Raw genomic sequence first — 25,152 nt, forward strand, 5'->3', positions numbered from 1 at the left:
CACACACACTCGAATCAGCATATGATTATCGTGTTTATATTGTTTCACGTTTATATTGAGAAAAACAATATCCACATGCAGGGGCGCCGCCAGCATTTTATGCTCGAGTGAGAAAAGGCGCTGCGCTGACAGACGCTTGAGAGACAGATAACGGTGTTCTAAGTTTCTAACAGCACTTGCGTTTTCTGTTCTTAAACCTGTCTCCCTCCACGAAACTTAAAGGAAGTATATGTCTCAAAATCATTTTGCTATAAGATAAGTTATCATTTCGGATCACGCGGGGTCCAGCTGCGCTTACTGGCAGTCGTGATGCAGTGATGGTCAGCTGTCTTTCCTCATTCGACTCTTTGGATTTCATGCGATTTCTCATTGTGGTGATGATATTATAACTCAGGTTAATTAATTAATTTGATCAAAAGTAATTCCATTTAGTAAGATCATTTTCAAGTAATTCCAAACTAGGGGTGTCCATGGTTAACCGATTAACCGTTAAAAATTGCTTAACCGAGTGAAACATTTTGCTCGGTTAAGTGGCGTCAATGGCGTGCATTGAATTTAGTTGTAATACATTTTTGCACCACCAGAGACCGCCAGAGCGCTCCCATACATTTGTAATGTCCACAAGAAGTAGTCATGACCAGTGCTGCGTCCCAATTCGCATACTATCCGTCCTAAATAGTATTCGAAAATAGAATTAGTACGTCCCAAATACTGTATGTTGAAATGAGTGTCCCAAAGAGACCCGGATGGTCTACTATATCCGGTCAGAATCCGAAGTGCAGATCGATGCGCACTCTAACGGCTGATATTGCCCACAACCCATCGCGCGTTGGACGAGGATTCGGTTAGAACTACAAACACGAATGAAAAGTGTTCAAAAACTACAGACATGGAGGACGCGCGAGTCCGACGGTTATGTAGAGAGGTTTAGATAAAGGGGTTTGAGTGATTAATTATCCGTATCTAACCTGACGAAAATGTATTTATTCAATGTTGTCCACATTATATTGCATCTGCAGCAGCATTGTGAACTTTTGCAAAGATACGTTTAGCCATTAACTTTTAAATGCATTATTATATTCAAATTCCAAACACATGAGGAGAGTCTCGGCATGAAAGACCCATGACTGGCAGATGAACGTGCGACAACATTTCTCTCCGAAATGGTAAGAAGTTATATTAGATTGAATGGAGGATTTTAACTGTGACGAGATGATTGACAGGGCAGTTTACGGTGATAGGATGCACGCGACAGATCTGTCTGTTAAAGATGACGAAGTAGTATGTCCCAAAGCTTGCCTACTCTTTTGCTACACACTCAAAAGTATGTACTTTTTCTTCACAAAAAGAGTACATACTTTTAGGGCGGAGTATAAGTAGGCGAATTGGGACGCAGCACAGTTTTCTAATATGAAGCGGGCAAAGAAAAGCACAGCGTGGGAGCACTTTAAAATCGAGAATGACGGGGCAAAATGTAAGTATTGCAATGCAGTGCTTAGATATACTTCAAGTACAACCTCGTTGTTGTACCATCTCAACAGCCAACACCCGGGCATCATTATGGTCTGGTGTGTTCACACCGAACGCGAATAGAGCGTCAAATAACGTTACGCGTCTATCGCGTCTAGCTTGAACATTCGCTCGAGTTCAAATTTTTCAACTTGCGCGGAAGACATTCGCGGCAAACGCGTCGCCCAATTCGCGTCATTCGCAACGCCCGGCGCGAATGATGCGTCTATTCGCGTCTTTGCATTGACTTTGTATGTAATCACTCGCGCATATAATTAAATTCGCGTTCGGTTTGAACACACCATAACTGCTCTGTCCTTACCACTGCGTTTTATTTCTATAAATTAATTTCGTTTTAAATGTGGTCCAACCAGTTATTAAAGGTGTTAAAAATGAACTACCCCTTTCTCGTGTGTCTGTATCTCGGGGTTGCGGCGCGCACACTATGGTTAACCGAGTATTAACCGCTAAGGGCCTCGGTTAACGGTTAATGAAAAACTTGAAAACGTGCAGCCCTATTCCAAACTTCGCGAGGCAGACGACAACATTATGTGATCAAATACACACAACTTGTTAACACACTCCACAGCGCCACCCAGTGCATTTAATTATAATTGCGAGTTAGTGCTGGGATTTATCATGGATTCACTGCGGCTAGCAAAGCAACGTAGTAAAATTCGAATAGTATTTTATTTTTCGAATAATAATTACAGATCGAATATTCGAAAATTCGAATATTCGTGCACATCCCTAATAGATAGTTTTCAAACCAACAGACTGTTTGTTCTGACAACCCGACACTGAGAAGTCTGTTTTGATATTGAGTGATCCACAGTATCAAAAGCCTTAGATAGGTCAATGAAAAGAGCTGCACAATGTTGTTTTTTATCTAAAGAGTCAATGAAATCATTTACTACTTTTAGGGCTGCTGTAGTTGTGCTGTGTTTTTTACGAAAACCTGGTTGAGAGTTAGACAAAATATTGTTGGTAGTTAGAAACTCTTTCAATTGTTCATTCACCAGAGTTTTCATAACCTTGGCCAGGACGGACAATTTCGAATTCGAAATGGGTCTGTAATTGTTTAAATCTGTCGGGTCTCCCCCTTTTAACAGAGGAAGAACAAATGCAGATTTCCATATAAGTGGAATTTCGTTTGTGTCCAGAGAGAGATTAAAAAGATAAGTCAAAGGCGGTGCAATAAAATCAGATGCTAACTGTAGAAAATAAGGCTCCAAGTTATCAGGACCAGCCGATTTTCTAATGTCTAAAAGTGTGAGGGCTTTATGCACTTCTGAAACTAAAAATGGTTTAAAATTAAGAGAATTACTGACTCTAATATGACCATGAGTATGTCCTTTAGGGTGATTCTGATGTGAAATGTTGAGGGAGTCGAACAAGGAACCAGAGGCAATAAAATGCTCATTAAAACAGCCAAGCATTTCAGCCTTATCGGATCATTTACGCGAGTCCTTAAAGGGATAGTTCGGCCAAAAATGATATTTAAACCATGCATTACTCACCCTCAAGCCGTTCGAGATGCATATGTCAATCTTGTTTCAGACGAACACATTTTCAGTTATTTTAGAAAATGTCTTAGACCCATCAGTGGATATAATGTGAAGCAATGGGGTCCACCTCCTTCAAGTCCCAAAATGTGCATATATCCTTCACAAAAGTAATCCATCCGGCTCCAGGGGGATAAACGAAGGCCTTATGAGGGTAATCCGTGCGGTTTTGTCGTAAAAATATACATTTTTAAAACTTTATAAATGAAAATATCTGACTTCCGGCAACGATCGACGCGCGTCCACGGGTGATGGAAGTCGGCATACGAGGTAGGACGTAGCGTCGTGACGTAGAACGAACGCGCCCGCGCAGCCAGAGAGCTATGCAGAGAGCAGAGCAAAACATCACCCGTGAACGCGCGTCGATCGTTGCCGGAAGTCAGATATTTTCATTTATAAAGTTTTAAATATGTATATTTTTACGACAAAACCGCACGGATTACCCTCATAAGGCCTTCGTTTATCCCCCTGGAGCCGGATGGATTACTTCTGTGACGGATATATGCACATTTTGGGACTTAAAGGAGGTGGACCCCATTGCTTCACATTATATCCACTGAAGGGTCTAAGACATTTTCTAAAATAACTGAAAATGTGTTCGTCTGAAACAAGATTGACATATGCATCTCGAACGGCTTGAGGGTGAGTAATGCATGGTTTAAATATCATTTTTGGCCGAACTATCCCTTTAAGAATGCATGGTGGCTATAGAAAAACAATTGCATTCTTCAATTTCCCTCAAAAGGAAGATTTCTGCTTTTTATACTATATTATCTAATGTCGGCCCTTCCTCCTTTGACCCTCTGCAATTGATATAGGAAAAAGACTTTGAAACAAATTTCAGTGATGAGGCGTGGCTATCGGTCTGCTCCGGTGTCTTTTTTTAGAGGAGCCTCTATATTGAATCACGAGCAAAACTTTAAGTTCATTTACAGGACTTATTTAACACCGGCTCGTCTCCATAAGATTTTTCCTAATGTCTCCCAATTGTGTTTCAAGAGTAAGTCTAATATTGGCACAGTGATGCATATGTTTTGGAGCTGTGACATGATCAAGGTGTACTGGAAAGAAATACATAAAATTGTTCAGAGGATTATTGGTAAATCTTTTGCTCTATCTCCGAGTATCTATCTCCTGAACTATAAAGCTGAATTGCACCTCAACCATGATCTAGAATGTGTTCTATATCTTTGTACCTACTTAGCGAGGAAATGTATACTCCTGTTGTGGTCCACTCCTCATGTCCCTTCTGTTAATATGAATCAAATTGCTATTTTCCTTCCTTTAGAAAAGCTAACTTGTGACTTACGCCGGAGGTCTATTGATTTCTGGCGTATTTGGTCCCCTCTTTGGAATTTTCTTGAGAATGACTGTTGAATGTTTTTAATTCTTCACTCTTGTTGTTTTTTTTGTTGTTTTTTTCTCTTCTCTTTTTTTTTTTTTGCTACTACCCTTCACTCGATCCTTTAAAGGGTTAGTTCACCCAAAAATTAAAATTAAGTCATTAATTACTCACCCCCATGCTGTACCAACCCCGTAAGACCTTCGTTCATCTTCGGAACACAAATTAAGATATTTTTGATTAAATCTGAGAGCTGGATCACTGCTACATAGGCTGCCAAAGGGAATGATACTTGACGGCCCAGAAAGTCATTAAAGAAAATGTTTAAATATTTCATGTGCCTACAGTGGCTCCACTATAAGTTTATCAAGCGACAAGAATACTTTTTGTGCGGAAAAAAACACAAAAATAACGACTTTATTCGACTATTCCATTGCTTCCTTGTGGGCCTGAGATGAGAGTTCAAGAGATTTCCAGGACGCATGCGCGAGAACTGACATTCTTCTTCTACTACTATGTACAGCACGCGTCTTCCTCTGCTTGTAAGACGCGCGCTGTGTAGTGTGTAGTAGAAGAAGAATGTCAGTTCTCGCGCATGCGTCCTGGAAATCTCTTGAACTTTTTTGTTTTTTCCGCACAAAAAGTATTCTCGTCGCTTGATAAACTTATAGTGGAGCCACTGTAGGCACATTAAATATTTAAACATTTTCTTTAATGACCTTCTGGGCCGTCAAGTATCATTCCCTTTGGCAGCCTATGTAGCAGTGATCCAGCTCTCAGATTTAATCAAAAATATCTTCATTTGTGTTGCGAAGATGAACGAAGGTCTTACGGGGTTGGTACAGCATGGGGGTGAGTAATTAATGACTTAATTTTCATTTTTGGGTGAACTAACCCTTTACTACCAGTTGATGGATGATTGTATGTGCTGCCATGAGACACTTGTACCACAGCTCTGATATTGTAAAACTATTAAACAATTCTTTAATAAAAAAAATAAATAAAAAAAAGAAAACGGTTATTTTAAATTGTAATATTTCAGTTTTTACTGTATTTTTGATCAAATTATTGCAGTGTTAGTGAGAATAAAAGACTTTCAAAAACAAAAAGAAAACAAAAAAAAGAATGCATGGTGGCAGCTCGATGACAGTGTTATTTCCAGCCAAGGATTTAATCGTCTTCCAAAATTTTAAGGGGTTATTTAAATTGTTTGAAGTTTCTATAAAAAAGTGGTCTGCTTTGGCCTTTCTAATAGCCACTGTGCACAAATTGCGCAGTCACCTAAAGAGCAGCCAAACAGAATCCAGGCTTGTTTTCCTGGCTTTTGCCCAGGCCTTATTACGCTCATGAAGAGAGTTGGCTAAATCTACAGTGAACCATGCATTGTTTCGGCCTTTTACTCTATACTTTCTGAGGGGAGCATGCTTGTCAACAATTTCTTTAAAACCATCATAAAAAAAATTTCCAAGCATTTTCAACATCAGCAATAAGATACATTTTATCCCAGTCAAAATAAAACGGGTCATAGAAAAACCCTTGTTCCATAAAATGTTTCATGTCACGCTTAATAATAATGTGTGGCTTAGTTTTGGGAATTTTTGTGTTTCTGACTGTGGCAACAACACAGTGGTCACTAATGTCGTTTGCAGAAACAGAAGCTGCTGAGTATTTTTAAGGAACGTTGGTTAGGATGAGATCAATTAGAGATGATTTATCTGGACATTTCAGATTAGGTCTGGTGGGACTATCGACGAGCTGAAAGAGATTTAGCGAGTCACAGTAAGCTTTAAAGGGGTCACATGCACTTTTACAAGTTGATTGTACTGAAATGTGTGTTGCCAGTGCCTGTACACAACCATCATAAAATGATAAAACTGACATCCATCCAGTGTTTTTGTTTTAATCTCCTTATATGTTTTCCCCTGTCTCAAATCAAGCCGTTCGTCCTTGTGACGTCACACGCTCGGAAGCCCCTCCCACGATTGTTGATTGACAGCCGCGTTTCAACACAGACCCGCCCTCGCTCGTGAGCGAGCCAGCTGTCAATCATAGTCTGCGCGGACAGGCGCGGTCATTGTTGATATGCTGGAGCACTGTCTATGAGCAGAATGGCGTCTAAGCGATTGTGGTGTTCTGTTCTTGGGTGTAATAACGAACACAGCAGTCATTTTAATGTTCCTAAATCCGAACTGCTGAAGACGCAGTGGCTGAGTTTGTTTTCGAAGGGAATATTCCCCACGATCAACGTCATGCGCGAATCATTTCTCACCAGACTGCTTTATAAACGAGGGTCAGTATAAAGCTGGTTTTGCTAAGAAGCTGCTCCTGAAAAAAGGATCGGTACCAGCTATTCGTGTTCCTGCTGAACCTCTAGAACAACTGAAGTGAGTGTAACGTTTTATTAAACTTTATATTAATATTTATATTAATCTTTGCAAATCGCTAGCTGCACGCTTCACAATGAATGCGCCTAAGGTTTACACTTAAGGTACATTACGGCATGTTTTCTATGTATGATGTTCTCAATATAATTCATAATCCCACGTTTATACTGAACAACGCGTTATGGTTATTGTGTTATTGTGTTAAAAACGGTGTACGCACAGAACAGAGGGGCGGGGTGAGCAAAGCTCATTATCATTTAAAGTCATATGCACTGAAACGGCGTGCTGAAAACAGCTGTTTTTGACCAAGTAAAATAAGTGTTTTCTTACAATACTAATGAGAATTTGTAATTAAAGTATATTACAAACTTTTAATTTAGACCCTAAAGAATCATACTAGCTTGTACAAAAATGGCATTATATGACCCCTTTAAAATCATCAGATACTGGATGTAATTTAGATCTCCAATGACTACAATTTCGTTCAGATTCAGTCCTGATAAAAGCTGCATTAAAGAAGGCAGAGCATCCCTAACAGCTGAGGGTGTCCTATAGCAACCAACTACCGTAATGTGGAGAGTCCTAGAGACCTTGAGATCAAGAGCTAAAAATTCGAATTGCTTACTCGCTGATTTAGAGAGAAGTACATTTACATGAAACTTACTTTTGATATATACTGCGACACCCCCACCCCTTCTGGGACGATCAGTCCTATATACATTATAACCATCAATACTGATATCCTCATTCAGAACAGATTTGCTTAGCCAAGTTTGTGATAAAACAATTACATCAGCATCAGTTGAGAGTGCCCAAATACGAATCATATCCATCTTTGCGATCAAACTGCGAACATTCAAGTGAATAAAACCAAGACCAGCCCTAGATTTAAAATCAGCAATGGTATTAAAACTTATAACAGAGTCTGGACCTGGATTGGGTTGCACATTTCCTGAAATCAACAGAAACGGAACAATTAAACACCTCAGCTTAAGTGATTTAAATGATTGATTCGAGGATTCATTCTTGGAACTTATTTCTAGTACAAAGCTACGAAGGCAGCTTTCAATTCAATTCAAATTTAGTATAGCGCTTTTCACAATACATATTGTTTCAAAGCAGCTTTACAGAAAGTGCATTTCAGAAATGTACATAGAAAAATACAGTTAGTTAATCATCATGTATTAATTTAGGGCATAACATATCGCCGGCGTTGAGTCGTCTCTTCACAGGCGTCGAGTCGTCTCATCGCAGGTGTTGGGGCATCTGAAGTCTCCGTGAGACGCTGGATACAAACTGGAGCTGACGAACGCTATTTACCTCGGGACTAGCGTCCCGAGATAACAGCAGAAAAGCAGATGGGAAATAATTAGCGTAGCTGCTGTTCATAATATTAATGCATTCGATCTGATTCAACAGTGGTATAAAAGGTAAGCATTATGTGAATGCTTGGCTGAAGAGATGCGTCTTTAATCTAGTTTTGAACTGGGAGAGCGAGTCTGAGCAACGAACAGTATCAGGAAGGCTATTCCAGAGTTTAGGAGCTAAATGTGAGAACGCCCTCCCTCCTTTAGTGGACTTAGATATTCTAGGAATGACCAGAAGCCTCGAATTTAGGGATCTTAAAGAACGCGATGGATTGTAGGGCGATAGAAGATCCATTAAATACACAGGAGCTAAACCATTTAGGGCTTTATAGGTCAGTAGTAATACTTTGTAATTGATACGGAACTTAATAGGTAACCAGTGTAGAGATGATAAAATTGGTGTTATATGATCATATTTTCTTGACCTAGTAAGAACTCTAGCGGCTGCATTTTGCACTAACTGTAGCTTGTTTATTGAGGATGCAGGACAACCAGCTAATAAAGCATTACAGTAATCTAGTCTCGAGGTCATGAATGCATGAACTAACTTTTCTGCATCAGAAACAGATAGCATGTTACGTAATTTAGCAATGTTTCTAAGGTGGAAAAAGGCAGTTCTTGTAACATATGAAATATGATTTTCGAAAGACAAGTTGCGGTCTAGTATAACACCCAGGTCTTTTACTGTAGTGGATAAAGTAACAGGACATCCTTCTAAATTAAAGTTGTATTGTAAGAGATTTTGTGGGTAGTTTTTTGGACCAATAAGTAATACCTCAGTTTTATCTGGATTTAATAGCAGGAAATTACACATCATCCAGCATTTTATATCTTTAAGACACTCTGTCAATTTAGATAAGTTAGTGTTTTCATCTGGTCGTGATGAAATATATAATTGAGTGTCATCAGCATAGCAGTGGAAATTAATTCCATGTTTTCTTATAATATTACCAAGTGGCAGCATATATATTGAGAATAGCAGAGGGCCTAACACCGATCCTTGCGGCACTCCATAGTCTACTGACGTTATCTTCGATTTTTCCCCATTTAAACAGACAAAATGGTAACGGTCTGATAAGTACGATCTGAACCAGCTTAATGCCTGTCCCTGAACACCAGTGTAGTTTTGTAGTCGATCCAAGATTATTTTATGATCGATAGTGTCAAACGCAGCGCTAAGATCGAGTAGAACTAGTATTGAGATACAGCCTTGGTCAGAAGCTAAAAGTAAATCATTTGTAATTTTAACTAGCGCAGTTTCTGTGCTATGATGCGGTCTGAATCCTGACTGAAATTTTTCATATATCTCATTTTCTTGCAGGAAAGAGCACAATTGAGCGGACACAGTTTTTTCTAGTATTTTAGACATAAATGGAAGATTTGAAATGGGTCTGTAATTTGCTAAGTTATTTGTATCTAATTGCGGTTTCTCAATAAGAGGTTTTATTACTGCCAGCTTGAATATTTTTGGAACATGACCTAAAAATAAAGACGAGTTAATAATATTGAGAAGAGGCTCTTCCACTACAGGTAACACTACTTTCAGTAGTTTAGTGGGTATTGGATCTAATAAACATGTTGTTGGTTTAGATGCAATGATAAGTTTATTTAGCTCTTCCTGTCCTATAGTTGTAAAGCGGTGTAGTTGTTCTTGAGGGGCCATAATTGAGGCTGAATCATAAGACACCATAGAGGATTGTACATTTACAATTGTGTTTCGGATGCTTTCTATTTTCTCATTGAAGTAATTCATAAAATCATTACAGCTATACTGTAACGGAATATTTTGCTCTGGTGATGTCTGTTTATTTGTGAGTCTAGCCACGGTGTTAAATAAAAACCTTGGATTATTTTGGTTATTTTCTATTAGTTTGCGGAGATGCTCAGCCCTGGCTGCTTTTAGAGCCTTTTTATAACGTGACATACTGTCTTTCCACGCGATTCTAAAGACCTCTAAATTAGTTTGTTTCCATTTACGCTCTAAGTTACGAGTTTCTCTCTTGATAACATGTGTAGTACTATTGTACCATGGTGCTTTAGTTTTCTCTCTAACCTTTTTTAATCTAATTGGTGCAACAATATCTAATGTACTAAAGAAAATGGTGCATTTCCTCTAGTTCATCTGTTTGTTTGGGTTCACTTAGCAGCTGAGATAGATCAGGTAAGCTATTTGAGAATCTATCTATAGTGGTCGGAAGGATTGTTCTGCCTGGTCTATAACGTGGCGCAACATGACAAAATTCAGCAGTGCGTAGTATAAAAGTTACCATGTAATGATCAGTGAGATCGTCACTTTGCGGTATAATATCTATATCGGTTGGATTGGTTCCGTATGATATAATTAAATCTAGTGTATGATTTAGACGATGAGTGGGACCACTGACGTTTTGCTTGACCCCAAAGGAGTTTAATAAATCTGTAAACGCAGTCCCTAACGCATCATTTGTGTTATCTACGTGTATGTTAAAATCTCCAACAATTATTGCTTTATCGGCATTGACCAATAGATCTGAGAGAAAGTCTGCAAACTCTTTTAGGAATTCAGCATATGGCCCTGGAGGTCTATATACAGTAGCCAAGGCTAGAGATAATAGGGATTTCTTTCTTACATCTAAGAGCGTAACATTTAGCACAAGTACTTCAAACGAATTAAACCTGTGACCTGTTTTCTGAGTAACATTAAGAATATCTCTATAGATTGTTGCAACTCCGCCGCCACGACCGATCGGACGGGGCTCATGCTTATAACAGTATCCTGGCGGGGTAGACTCATTTAGACCGAAATACTCATTTGGTTTAAGCCAGGTTTCAGTAAGGCAAAGTACATCGAAGCTATTATCTGTGACCATTTCATTTACAATAACCGCCTTAGGTGTGAGTGATCTAATGTTTAGAAGAATTAGTTTTAGAATTTTCTGGTTTAATTACAATAAGATTTTTCCTAGATTCCTTTCCTAGAGCCTCACTAGACGAGGAATAGACACAGTTTCTATATAATGTTCTACACTACTTATATCAATTAAGTTGGGACAGCAAAGACTGTGATTTGGACTTTGACTTACTAGTCAGATGGAGTGTAACGTCTTGGAGATGTTGTCCGACAGAACTGCCGCTCCGATTCTGCTGGGGTGCAGGCCATCAGCACGGTAGAGCCTAGGTCGCTCCCAGAACAGATTCCAATTATTTACAAAGAGCAGTTTCTGTTCATTACACAATGACATTAACCATTCATTTAGTGCAAATAATCTACTGAACCTTTCCTGTCCTTGTCGGTACGTGGGAAGCGGTCCAGACACGATGATCGTTGCCTCAGGCGCTGTGCTGCGTACCGTCTCGATCAGGCTCCTGTAGTCCTTCTTCAGAACCTCCGTCTGCCGCAGCCTGATGTCGTTCGTTCCCGCGTGCAGCACCACAGCTCCGACGCGCTCTTCACCGTTCAGGATCTCGGGAACCTGTGCGGCGACATCAAGAACACGAGCACCAGGAAAGCAGTGAGTGCGCACCTTACCCTTACCTGAGGTAGCACGGACATGACGGACCATGGAAGTGCCGATGATCACGGCGTCGTCGCGTTCCGACTCGCGAAGAGGGGAGAAGCGGTTCCGGGTGGAGATCTCGAAGACCGGGAGGGGCAGAGAGGTTCTTGCTCTGGTCCTGGCTCGTGTCTTCCGCTGTGGGATCACCCAGGGTCCATGGTGTTGTGTAGGTGCCGGAGTGAATGAAGCCAGAGATGATCGCGTCCTCCTGGGCAGAGAAACGCACGGAGTAGACGAAGTCGGAGTCAAAAAGTTACTAACCACTGACTTATGAGCATCGGCGCGTGACGTTTCAAGCGCTGATCGCCGATCCCGCAGCTCGGCTTGCCTCTCTAGCAGACCACGGATCTGTTTCTCCACCGATTCCAGCTCCAATCGTACCGAAATCAGCTCGAATGTGTCCTCACCTGCACTCAGAGGTAACGTTAGACACACATCCGATATGTTCGCCATTATAACAGATGAACAGTAAATTAGTAGTGATACTACCAATATCACTACTAATTTAGGACTGGAATGCTGGATATAACCTGTATCCTTTCAGTTAAACGGGTGTAAAATCAGACGGTCAATAGGCGCGAGGCCACGCGTGAAATGTTAGCGGGCTGAAAGGCTAGTAGCCGAGATTCGCAAAGTTGGATCTAAGTAGCGATATCAAAGCAATCCGATTGTTTTTTATAGGGAATAGTATCGAGGATAAGTTCACACGATGTAAAAATAGAAAGTGCTTGTTTATAAATGAGTGGTAAAGAAAATAATCAAGGATTAACCCTTTATGACCTGCCATAGAACAATTCCACCAGAGTATATCTTTGTATTTTTACATGCTGTGCTGTCATTCTTTTGAGCATTTTCATATGCCATACATCAAAATAATCCTTACTCTCCCAATTTGAAGGCTATGTTTGTAAAAAATCAATAGTAACTAGATAAATATCTCAAAAGTGCAATAAAGAAAAATAAAAACAATTTTAATTATTTATTTTTTACATATTTTATTCAATACAAAAAATGGATAAATGTCAACCTCAAACTTGTCAATGTGAAAAACGTGCATAAAACAATTTAAAACTATACAGAATTGATTTGAACTGTTTACATAAATTAGTTTTTAAGATACACTCATTTTTACACTCATTCAAAAAAAGGGAGGGGAAATGCCATGTAAAATATTCAATTACATTTGTGGTCAAACAGATAACATTTTGCTTTTGAATTTTGATTGAACATTGAATTGGTTAAAAAATAAAATAAATAGATGAGCAGACGTATAGTTCATCGTCATCGGACGCAATTAGTATTTCCAAAACCTCCATGTACTTTCGTTTAGACATAACGTTGCGTGCGTGCGTGCGCGCACGCGTGTGTGTGTGTGTGTGTGAATGTGCTTGTATTTGTGAGTGTCTAAAGGAGAAAGAAATGATAAAATAAAGCAATGGTAAAAAGACAATAACGATAAGAAGGAACATATAGCAAATGGGAGTCAAACGGGAGTCAAACGTGTGATTTATTTTATTTTTTTTCCCCAAACCACTTTAGCGGAAATCCCGCCCTGCAGCCGATTTCATTGGTTTAGGTTACAGTGGCGGGTAGGTTTAGGGATCAGTGTTTGGTGTAGGCAATCTGTACAGTGATTGACATGACCAATGAAAACTTTAGAATCGGCTGCAGGGCGGGATTTCCGCTGAAGTGGTTTGGGAAAAAAAAATCACGCGAGTCAAACGCATGGTCAAATGACGCAGCTTGTGACGTCACAACATGCGACACACCCGGGGGTCATGGTGCACAGAACGTGATACGTCAATGAGCCATCGGAAGACGTAACTATCAATCGCAGATCTACAGAACATGTGTGCAAAGACGTGCAATGCATTTTTGTGTTTTTTTTTTGTAAACGCATATTACGCAGTTTGTACAGACTGATTAGAGGGTGAAAACAACGCAACATGGGCATGTTGGAGGCTTGATCTGAACATGTTACATCTCTGGTTTTGTATGCAAAAAGAATGATTGAGCTAGCAATTTGGTTTCAGTTTCTATAGGCTTTTAAACAGACACACGCAAACGTCTTTAACGGTCTTAAAGGGTTAATGAATCAATTCGACGGAGCTACAAACACAAACACTTTCAGAAATAGTAAAATTGTAAGACCATAACACTAATCAGATGGGCCAAGTCCGCAGCATCAGAAGAGAAGAACAGAGGCAGGGATATAAGCAGAAAGACTAACATTAGCGTAGATGCCATTCTTCTTATGATGTAACGGGTACATCAGGTGTTATAGGAAGTGTTCCCGGTTCCGGCTGACCTAATTTATGCAGCCTAATAATCATTTAAAGGGATACTTCAGGATTTAGCATTAAGCTTTGTATTAGTAGAAAACCTGTAGTATTTTCAAATTACTGTGCTTTCCACCCTCATATCCCCCTGAGACGAGAGATTTATGTATTTTTTGTCTGGAAAAAATCCTCCGATGACGCAAAAATCGTCATTTTGCGTCATCATGCTCTCAACCCGCCCATAGAGGGTGGGATCTCACTCACAGAATGTACACATAGTGTCAGACATCTTTTTTGGAAGCTAAGCTAGCAGCCAGGCTCTTGCTCTGTGGAGAAAGATGAGTAACTTAGTAGGAGAAAGCTGAGTAGTAAGGGTTACCATTCATCCTCTTTTTCCCGGACATGTCCGGCCGTCGAGATCGTACAAAATGTCCGGGATTCAGCTTTTGCTTTCTGCAGTCGCCATTCATTGTTTACATGCACACCTTTTGTTTCAATCTAACTGAATTCATTCCGATTGGTGAATCTGAATGTAATGTTTACTAGGGCTGTAGTCAACCAAAGAAATCCTTAGTCGACCAAAGTCTTGTCCTGCGCAACGATTAGTCGACAAAAAAAAAAAAAAAAAAAAAAAAGACGCGATGTTTTGATTGAACATTTTTTAACAATTGTCATAGAGCATTTATAAAACAACAACGAAAAAACATCAAAAATACATAAAACTATAATAATAATACAATTCTTTGAAAATTAAGTGATTTTTTTTTAACTGCAAAAAGTGAGGAGCTCTGTCCTAGGTCTATAGTGACAGTCACAATCGCGCACCTGACCACACCACACGCTACAAAAAATATAACTGCTATCTGCCACAATGAAAAATCCTAACAAAAGCTCTCGTTTATACAGGCTGTATATTCTTCTTTACTTTCAAAGCTATAGGTTAACTTTTGTCCAGCCTATCTAGGCGTTTTAAAACAAACACACACAAAAACCCAAAGAGCCTAAAAAACAATCCTAATAATAATAGGCTTTATTGTAGGACCGCATATAGGTTTATTTTCGTTTTGTTACATTATTTAGGCTATTTTCAAATGCGTCAAGTGTACAAATAAAAACAAAAACATATCAAGAAAACACAATCTATTAAGTCAGCATGATAAAGCCGGGACTGCTCACGTCTTTTGCGCGCTCAAGTTCGATTTCAAATGTAGGCGCGCGGTGTGCGCTAATGATGGAAGCAACGGTCGCGGTGCGACGCGCTCTTTTTTTTCCAAGTGCGTCCACGCCGCATCGAGATACAAACATATAGTGTATAAAAACATAAAAACCGAAACAAGTAGCGTTCTAACTGAATGAATACAGCTAAACTACCTATATCCCTCACTGAGCACGAAGCAGCAGCGCAGCCACAGGTGCGAACCGAGTGTTATGTGTGTGCGCTAAACTGTGGCGCTGTTACAAAATAGCCTAAATTAAAGCATTTAAAGTTGGGGATAAACCATAGGCTAATTATATTTAGAATACAGTAATATTTAACTGCTTATAAAGGAATAAATATCAAGGAGTAAATCATTGAAAATTTCTTTCTATTGGTAAAAAAAAAAAAATGCAACTGGTCGACCAATAAGAATGTCAGTCGACCAAGACGGCATCGACCGATTAGTCGACTAAACGACTAAAGTTGACAGCCCTAATGTTTACATGAACGCTAAACAAGTGATCGGTTGATGTGCGTTTTAACATTGCTAAGAAAATTCCCGCTCCTCCGTGAGAGATACAGGAATCAGTAATCACGCCACCGGCCAAGCGCTGTTCTCCCGCGGCCCTAGTCTCGTCCTGCTCGCCATGTAAAGCCGAATCCCGGACATTTTGGGCGATCTCGAAATCCCGGGCAGACTCATCACGGAAACTCACTGCTAGTAGCCTAGACTTGTTGTTTAACTACTGCGCTCTATTACTGGTAGGCTTGGCCTCCTAGGGCAGTGAAGCAAGTGCATTCTGGGAGTTGTTGTCTTTCATCCACATAAGCCAAAAATAAATTTTCTGGCTTTTCTCAGTCTAGAAAGCTCCAAATTCAAAAATAATTTCACATTTCTTCTACATAAATGACCCATTTTAAATACACATTCATCTTTCCAGAGGTGAAGTATCCCTTTAACTGATTTGAATAATAGGAACGTATAATTTTCTATGTGTATGCCTGGTTAAAGAGATGCGTTTTTAGTCTAGATTTAAACTGACAGAGTGCGTCTGCTTCCCGGACAATGTTAGGAAGACTGTTCCAGTGTTTTGGTGCTAAATAGGAAAAGGATCTACCGCCAGCAGTCGATTTTGATATTCTAGGTATTATCAACTGGCCAGAGTCCAGTAGTTTTAGAGTTTTAGTCCAGTGATCCTGTATCACTCTTCTCGCCTCTCCAGTGGGCATGGCAAAAGTTACGATGAAGTAGCCTTCTTCTGCAGAGGCGTTTTTTCTGTGATGTCATAAATCGGCACATTCGAAAACGAGTCATTTTCAGACAGTGCACTTGCTACAAAAGCTATAACTTTTTCTTTTAAATGGTTACATTTATGGTGTTTGTTGTATAATTTGATTAAGAGTGGAAATCCATGTGTTTATTAATGTTAACTTGACTAACTGCTTCATTTCCACTTTAGTTTTCACAAATTAGAATAGTGATGTTAAGCACTCAGTGAAGGGTAACGGACTAAAACTGTATTGTAAAACCTTTCACAAATCACAATAATTTTACATTTAATCATTTAGCATACACTTAATTCATTATAAGTCACTTTGAATAAAAGAGTTACTGTGAAAAAATACAGATTTCAGACCAGAGGACCGCATCACCTGAATTCACAAATCATGAAGAATGACATTTTATTTGCATGTTTACAACAGCGCACTGCAGATTTATAGCCAAAAATATAGCTGCAAGCAGCCATTACCGGGGCCAGGCGCAAAAGCAGACGACAAGACATGCCAACATGGCTGGGAGTTTCAGACCAACTGCAGCAAGGAGCAATTAAAGACATTTAAAAATGAATTTAGGCAAAATGGCTTAAATTACATGTACAGTAACTTATTAAATGAATTAATGGTTTATCACTTTCGACCAATAGGTGGCGAAGTTATGAAATCGATGTGGTGTGGTCAGAGTGAGGTGACAATGACACATACAAAGTTTGGTGTCAATATGTCGAGGCATTGCAGACATAAAGCCTGAATAGTCCTTTTGGCCACATGCCTCAAATATGCTGCTGCAGTATAAGAAAACGGTTTCGTCTATCAACACGAAATCCATAACTTTTATTCAGCACGGTCTGGAGATGATACGATTCGAATTTGGTGAAAATCGGACAAACGGCCTAGGAGGAGTTTGAAAAAGTAGGTATTCAATAAAAATCAAGATGGCGGACAGGAAAATCGTCCAAATACGTCTTGGTATCTATGTTCTCGGCATTACCCAATGAATCTATTAAGACCAGTGTCATTACAATAAGTATATTTATTCAAAAGTTATTAGCATTTTTGGAAAATTAATTTAACTTTTGACCAACAGGTGGCGCTGTCTCAATCTTTTGAGTACCTTCAGGGGATGGTGCTGGTGGCAAATTCTGAGTTTCATAATGTTACAGCAATGCATTTAAGTATAGCATGTTACATCACAAAACTGTATTGAAGTCAATGGGAATTTCATGTTTTTTTTTTCTATTATAGCGCCACCAAGAGGCAAAATCCCACAATTTTTTTCATGTGTCCTCAGAATGAGCCCATACATGTGTGTGCCAAATTTGGTGAAAATATCTCAATTCGCTTCGGAGTTATAGACATTAGGGCTGTCGCGGTGAAGGAATTTCCCTTGCGGTAATTTTGAGTTACCGCCATTTATTTATTTATTTATATTTATTTGTTGCTATAAATACGTGTTACGACGTGGTCAGCATACACAAAAACAATGTAACCAATGTAACCGAAACTAAACAGCGTCTCTGCGCATTGAAAGACTGTCACTCAGCGCGCAGTTACATTGTTATGCCAACGGACTGTCTTTGAGTGAGTCATTAAACCGTTCATTCAACGAAAACGTTCAAAAAAGCTAATTCCTTAAATGATAGATGTAGGCTAATGAAACAAGGCGTTAATTATTTTTTTTAAATTTGAGCTCCACTTTTCAAGGCTCAGCTGGCCAGCAATGCTTCACTTTTGGGCAAAGCTGAAGCAATGCTTCACTTAATAGAGACCAATGCGTGACTCGCTGCTTTCCCCCCACGGCTTCCTCGCGCTGTGTAATGCTGACCAGCGCTGACGCCATTCATGGTAAATACCCTTACACGTTAAAAGGATGATACGACAAATATTTCGCTTTCCTTGGAAACGGCAACCTTTTCACGAATATACATGACTTGACTTCAAAGACAGACGCAGGTAATCGCACGCGCTCAGGCGATCTCATTCACTGTCTGTTTAGGCTTAAGTCCAAATCCACGAAGCCTCTGTACAAATCACCATGATAAACAGTCTTGTTATCATTATTAACTTATTTAACATTCAATACACATGGTACGAACTACGAAGGGTGGCCTTATGAAAAAAGAAAACGCGGTTTGGCGGTTGCTGCGGTTACTTGCATTCCTCTGCGGTTGGCCTGTCAGTAGCGCGGTATTGCAATATTGCGGTTATCGCGACAGCCCTAATAGACATTTATATGAAAAAGCACTTCAAAAATGACTGACACGTGACTTTGATTGAATTTTACTACCCCTTACTATCAATATTTTGACATTTGGGCATTAGCGTTTGGCCAGCGACCTATGTTTCCAAACTTCTGACGGTGGTTTCGTCTTGATCGGACTAACGGTTTCGAAGATATCGGCAAATGTTTTTTAAGCGCTAAATCACAACGCTACACAAACCGTCAGACAAAACGTAGCATGTTTGGTATCTGTGGACTCGGCAAGGATTCAGGAACCCAACGAGATGACTCTCGTGAACATAAGTCAACCATAGCCAGAGTTATAAGCATTTGAAAATTAAATTTTACCACTAGGTGGCGCTGTTTCAAAACGTCTCAGGCTCCTTCAGGGCATTGTACTGATGACCCATACCGAGTTTCGTAACAATTCGTTCATGCGTTAAAAAAATACAGCATATTAGGACATAATTCAAAATGGCCAACAGCCAAAATGGCCGATCTGGGAAAATTGGACATCAGTCGACTCGGCATGACGCCCTGAATCTACTGTGACCACTTTTATGATTTCTGGACGAACCGTTCAGAAGTTATGAGCAAAAATAGCCATTTTTCATATCTCCGGACCAGTAGGTGGCGCTGTGCCGAAACGCAGCATGTAGCCTCAGGTCATGCTTATGATGACATGTACAAAGTTTGGTCTGAATACGATTAAGCGTTGCGGAGATACAGCCTTACATCTGTTTTCGCAAGCGCTACGGAAAATGAGTTTGTGCGTTTATCGAAAACTGTTAAGCGAATCAACTTGAATTCCATAACTTTTTGTCGGCACTGCCTGGAGATGATCTGGTGCAATTTTGGTGAAAATCGGGCAAACCGTCTAGGACGAGTTCGCAAAAGTAGGTTTTTTGGACAATTCAAAATGGCGGACATATTTTTATGATGGAAAAATCGTCATGAGCTCAGGAATCAGAGGGAAAAAGAATTTTGTTGATAGGCCTTACAGTTTAAAAGTTATTAGCATAATATAAGTGAAACTTTGGACAGGTGGTGGTGCTAGAGGGAATGAGTTAGAGACACCAAAATTGGTGTGTTTAATGTTGGGACTGTCCTCTATCAGAATGTCAAACCAAAACAACTTTCCCGTAAACGGTTCTATGGACTGCCATAGACACCCAGTCGGAAGAAGAAACGGAAGAATAGAATAGAATAGAATAGAATAGAAGAACCAGAACAGATACAATAGGTGCCTCCGCACCTTCGGTGCTTGGCCCCTAATAAAAATAATCTGAACAGATACAATAGGTGCCTCCGCACCTTCGGTGCTTGGCCCCTAATAAGAACGCCAACGAAAACAATAGGTGCCTATGCACATTCTGTGCTTGGCCCCTAATAAATCTGAATTTCAAACTGCAAACTGTCTACTGCTGAATTTAATTTGATTTGATTAAACTTGTTGGAAATATCTAGTGTGCTGTTTCTTCAGATTACGCAAGAGAAGACAAGATTATAAAGAAACACTGACCAGAGACACTGTTGACCGACATGAAGTCTATGCCAATGAAATGGTATGTTCAGTGTGAGTAATCCTTTACACACAACATCTGAATATGACATTTACACTCTTAAGTTAGGGACACACCAAACTGATAAAAGTACTAGCGCTGATGGAAGCCGACAGTGGCGTTCACTCGCATTGCCTGTGTCAGGGCTAAAAAGTTGCGCTTGAACACTTCTCACAGACTACATCGACGGCCAACTAGCATGCACGCTTTGTTCCTGTGTGAGAGGACATAACTCTCCCATACAAGCAGGTGGCAGTAGTATTTATTCTGCATTTAAAAATGGAACCTGGAAGGGCTAGAACTGTGGATAAGAGATGCGCGGACACTTCACCCGAATCTGCTGTTAAAAATAAATCATCCACCTGCCACCTACCCGAACTATGATTTTCTCTTATTTAGATATACACACCCGACAGTCATGTTATAATTATTCTAATTCTCAGTGGTAAGCGCTATGATGTGGTATTACACTGAAGTAGGCTGTTTTAAATGACCATTTATTTAAAGTAAGTTATTTGCCAAAATTACATTTCCCTAATAGACTAAACACAGGCTTTACTCCTTTCAAACTTAAAATTTCACCGGTTCCGTCACTGCAACTTCCCGAACACACACACACACACACACACACACACACACACACACAAATTAAATGTGTTCAGCTTCAGCCCAAGCAAAGGTTGGATATAGGCATTATTAGTTTGTCATATACATACATCGCTTCACAGCCGTTCCATATCTCATACCTAGCTAGGGCTGCAACAACTAATCAATAAAATCGATAATGAAAATCAACAACTAATGTCATCCGCGACCCACCCACATTTAATTAGAATGTTGTTTCTTATTACTTGGCCTGCCCAAAACAACTGCGATCCATGCATTACTACTGTGGATATACAAAGCAAGCAGCACTTGCCATTGTTTACACTAGGGTTGCTCCGATCGATTGGCCGGAGATCGGTATCGGCTGATAATCACATTTTATGACTCGATCGGTACTCCCTAAACTTGGCCGATCTCACAAACCGATCACAATTTGATGACGTCAACACGTGAGGATGTACATGATGCGAGGGGACTTAAATGATTTGGCGCCACAGTCATTTCATCGCCGGTGTGGAATTACTATGATGTTTCGAGAAACAATGAAAATAATTAGCTATTTGCCGTGTTACAGAGAAATCTCACGTGGAGGAGCATTGTCCAAAATATTTAATACGACGAACCTGATTCGGCACTTAAGGACGAGCCACCGCGAGACGTATGGCGAATACGAAAAACTGGCAACTGCAAAAAAAGGCAGCACGAGTCTACCTTAGTGCTCCATCGATGAGTGTTGATAGTGAGCCGCTATTCATTACAGCCCCACACGTTTGGATGAAAAGAAGATTAGACTATCTTCCCAAAATGCAGAAAAACTAATATTTATTTTTTTAAAATTAATCATCTGTCTTATATTGGACAATGTTTAATTAAACCTTATGAGTTACATCAGACTTCTCCATGTTGGAGTTTAAATGTTTCTATTTATTTTATCCTCTCTCAGTCTCTCTAACATTGAACAATGTTTAATTAAACCTAATGAGTAGGGATGAGTCACGATTTTCGAAAATTCAATTAGTTGATTTTATTATAGAATAACAAATAGGTTGTGCGATTATTGTCTTTAAAAAAATCCCCTTGTTTTTGGTTCTGATGTGGCGGTGACGCGTTCATGTAACCAGAGGGTGGCGATGACAATAACGCATCTAAAAGATGTCAATCAACTCGCAGACAACAGAAGAAGATACACATTGTCTCACACCAGAGCATGTGAGCGGAGTGATAATATTTCCTCCAGAGTGAGAGTGCCTTTCTGAAGATTATGCTTCGCTCGCTTAGTCCACACAGCGCCGCTCGCTCAGAATACCCTTTGTGACATGCTGGTTAGAAAATATGTGAAATAAGTTGGGCTGCCCGTGCACGACTAAAGTTTTATTTCTAGTCGACTAGTAGTAGTTCATTTAAGCCATTAGTCTAATGGCATATTTATATTAATTTAATTACTTAAATATATATGGGCAGGGGCGTAGCCATCATTTCAAAAGTGAGGGGGACAGAATGTCAAGTGTAATACCAGTTTTATTTTTCTTCAGACTTTTGTTGACAGATTTTTGCTTAATTGGCTTAATATGCTATTTATTTTAAAGCAATAAAGCAGAAAAAAAGAAAGAAAGTTGTCCAGTACTTTATATTGCGCATGCAGGATTTTTCCTGGCTTAAAATGAGGCGAAGGTGGTAAAATCCTGATCATGTATTTTAATAAGATAATAAAATGTGTATTTTTCATAGACCGTCATATAGTCTACTGTGTTACCACAGTATTTTCGTAGGTCGATCTCTGTACCTTTAGGGGTTGGGGGGGTCCGGGGGCATGCCCCCCTGAAAGAAAATTTTGTACATTTTAAAGATAAATTCACTAATCTGGGGCACTTTGAGTGCCCCGAATCCGCTGTTAAAAATAAATAATCCAACTGCCCAAACATATGATATTCTCTGATTTAGATATCTGATCATCGCATAACACTGATCATTTGAATAATTGTAAAGTATGATAATATGGTTAAATATCACACTGAAGCTGATTTAAAAATAACATTTACTTAAAATAAAAGTTCTTCTTTTGGCAAAATTACATTTTCTTACTAGCCTAAACAAAGTCTGTCTTACTAAACTAAAACTTTCCAATTGAAAACCTTCAAACTTCAAGCTTTTAAAACTACTACAAACTTTCTAGTTAGGCTTTTTCAAGAGAACTTAAAGTTTGTCTACAAACTTTTTTTATCTAATTGTAAAGTGTTACCAAATTATGATAAACATCATGTACACGTTACAACGCTGCCTGATTCAAGCAGATCGTGGCTGTTAATGCATGAAAATACAAGTTCAGCATTAACATTCACCATGTTTATTCTAATTTGAAGGGCTTTGATAACATATCTGTGAAAATAAAATGCATTACGAGTAAAAAAAGATTGAAAATATTGCATGTTTGTTCGGGTAGTGAATTTACAACAAAACCTGTTAATTATTCAACAAGAGAAATAGGCGGAGTTATTCATCATTGTGCAACACAATTCGGATACTACATGACAACTTACTTAGTGCTTGACTTTTTTGTGAAAAAGGAGTGAAGAGTTGTTTGCCATTTTGAACTCTATGAAACGTACTCGGTTACCTAACGTAACCTTGGTTCTCTCTAGAGAGGGAACGAGTATTGCGTAAGTTTAGCTTACGCTACGGGTAAAGTTCATCTTTGCTCGAGATACTGAAGCCAAAATTATCCTTAATTTTGTATATATTGTCAACGCAGTGCAGCAGCTGCAGACCTAGAGCAGGCTGCCTTGCGGCAACTGCAGCAGCCTACCAGTGAGCCTGGCGTGACGTCACGCCCAATGGTGGCGCTTCGCGCCCACTACGCGTCACAGCCCGCACGAAGGGGTGTGGCTTAGCGTATAAATACGGGGCTCAGAGGCTGCTTCCCTGGTTTTCATGATCTGAAGCGAAAATCGCTCGTGGCGCTTAGCACGGCCGGTTACGCAATACTCGTTCCCTCTCTAGAGAGAACCGAGGTTACGTTAGGTAACAGAGTACGTTCTCTTACGAGAGGTTCTCTCATATTGCGTAAGTTTAGCTTACGCTACGGGAACACTTTGTCAACGCCGTGCGTGCCCAGCATCCACTTTATGAGTCCCAACCCGGGGAACAGTGAAAGTGGGAAATTCAGGCGGCCAGCAAGCGGGCCGACACATGTATAAGCATAAGCACCCATGGGGAATGCAGAGCGGTGGCGCCGGGCTGCATGTACATGTAAATCACCCCATATTAGTGCAGCTCAACCAGGAGAGCTAACGTTGAGGTAGCCTGCGCACCAGTGACGTGGGCAGAACATACATACATTAGACTGATAGAAGTCTGGCCTGCAAGGCAGGAACTTCCAGATTATAGAATCTCACAAATGTAGACGGGGAGGCCCAGCCCGCCGCCATACAGATGTCGTGAATGGAAATTCCACTGGACCATGCCCACGACGAGGCCATGCCTCTTGTGGAATGAGCCCTGATGCCTAGAGGGCATCGCAGACCTTTTTACGCATAGGCAGCAGAAATCGCGTCCACTATCCATCTGGATAGGGACTGTTTCCAGTCGGCGAGACCTTTGGTGCGCCCGCCAAACAAAACGAAAAGCTGCTCGGAGCGTCTGAAAGGGGCTGAGCGTGTTACGTAAGCTCTCAGTGCCCTGACAGGGCATAGGAGACTGTCGCGGTCCGCGCTGTCGGATGCTGGCAGAGCCGACAGAGAAATGACCTGCGCTCTGAAGGGAGTGCCAATCACCTTCGGGACATAGCCATGTCTCGGTTTGAGGATGACTTTAGAGTCATTCAGGCCAAACTCAAGGCACGCTGCGCTAACAGATAGCGCGTGTAAGTCCCCCACACGTTTAATTGATGACAGAGCCAAAAGAAAAACGGTTTTGAGCGAGAGGTATTTTAGATTCGTTGAATCTAATGGTTCGAAGGGATGCATCTTTAGGGCCTCTAGGACCACGGAGAGATCCCAAATAGGAACCGAAGGTGGGCGCGGAGGGTTCATCCTTCTGGCTCCTCAAGAAGCGAATGACCAGCTCATTCCTTCTTAGCGACCGGCCTTGCTTCGACTCAGCGAAGGCTGCGACGGCCGCCACGTAAACTTTGAGCGTGGATGGGGACCTGCCCTTATCCAGCAGCTCTTGAAGGAAACTGAGCACCTGCGAAACCTCACCCGTTTTGGGGTCCAGATTTTTGTCGGTGCACCATTTGGAGAACACGGACCATTTGGACGCATATAGCCGTCTCGTAGAGGGGGCTCTAGATTGCGTGATCGTGTTCAT

General features: G+C 40.3%; 1 protein-coding gene across 1 annotated transcript in view; it reads left to right on the top strand.

The window, feature by feature from the left end:
- snapc3 (small nuclear RNA activating complex, polypeptide 3) overlaps window positions 1–25,152 on the top strand; it is a 99,689-nt gene that overhangs the window by 61,687 nt on the left and 12,850 nt on the right. Inside the window, exon 3 of the mRNA XM_056240382.1 lies at window positions 20,163–20,244. Coding sequence (XP_056096357.1) covers window positions 20,163–20,244 — 82 coding nt within the window. The remainder of the gene's footprint in view (window positions 1–20,162; window positions 20,245–25,152) is intronic.

Source organism: Rhinichthys klamathensis, unplaced genomic scaffold (genome assembly GCF_029890125.1).
Source record: "Rhinichthys klamathensis goyatoka isolate OS25496 unplaced genomic scaffold, OSU_Roscu_1.1 h1tg000595l_1, whole genome shotgun sequence".
Taxonomy (NCBI): Eukaryota; Metazoa; Chordata; class Actinopteri; order Cypriniformes; family Leuciscidae; genus Rhinichthys; species Rhinichthys klamathensis.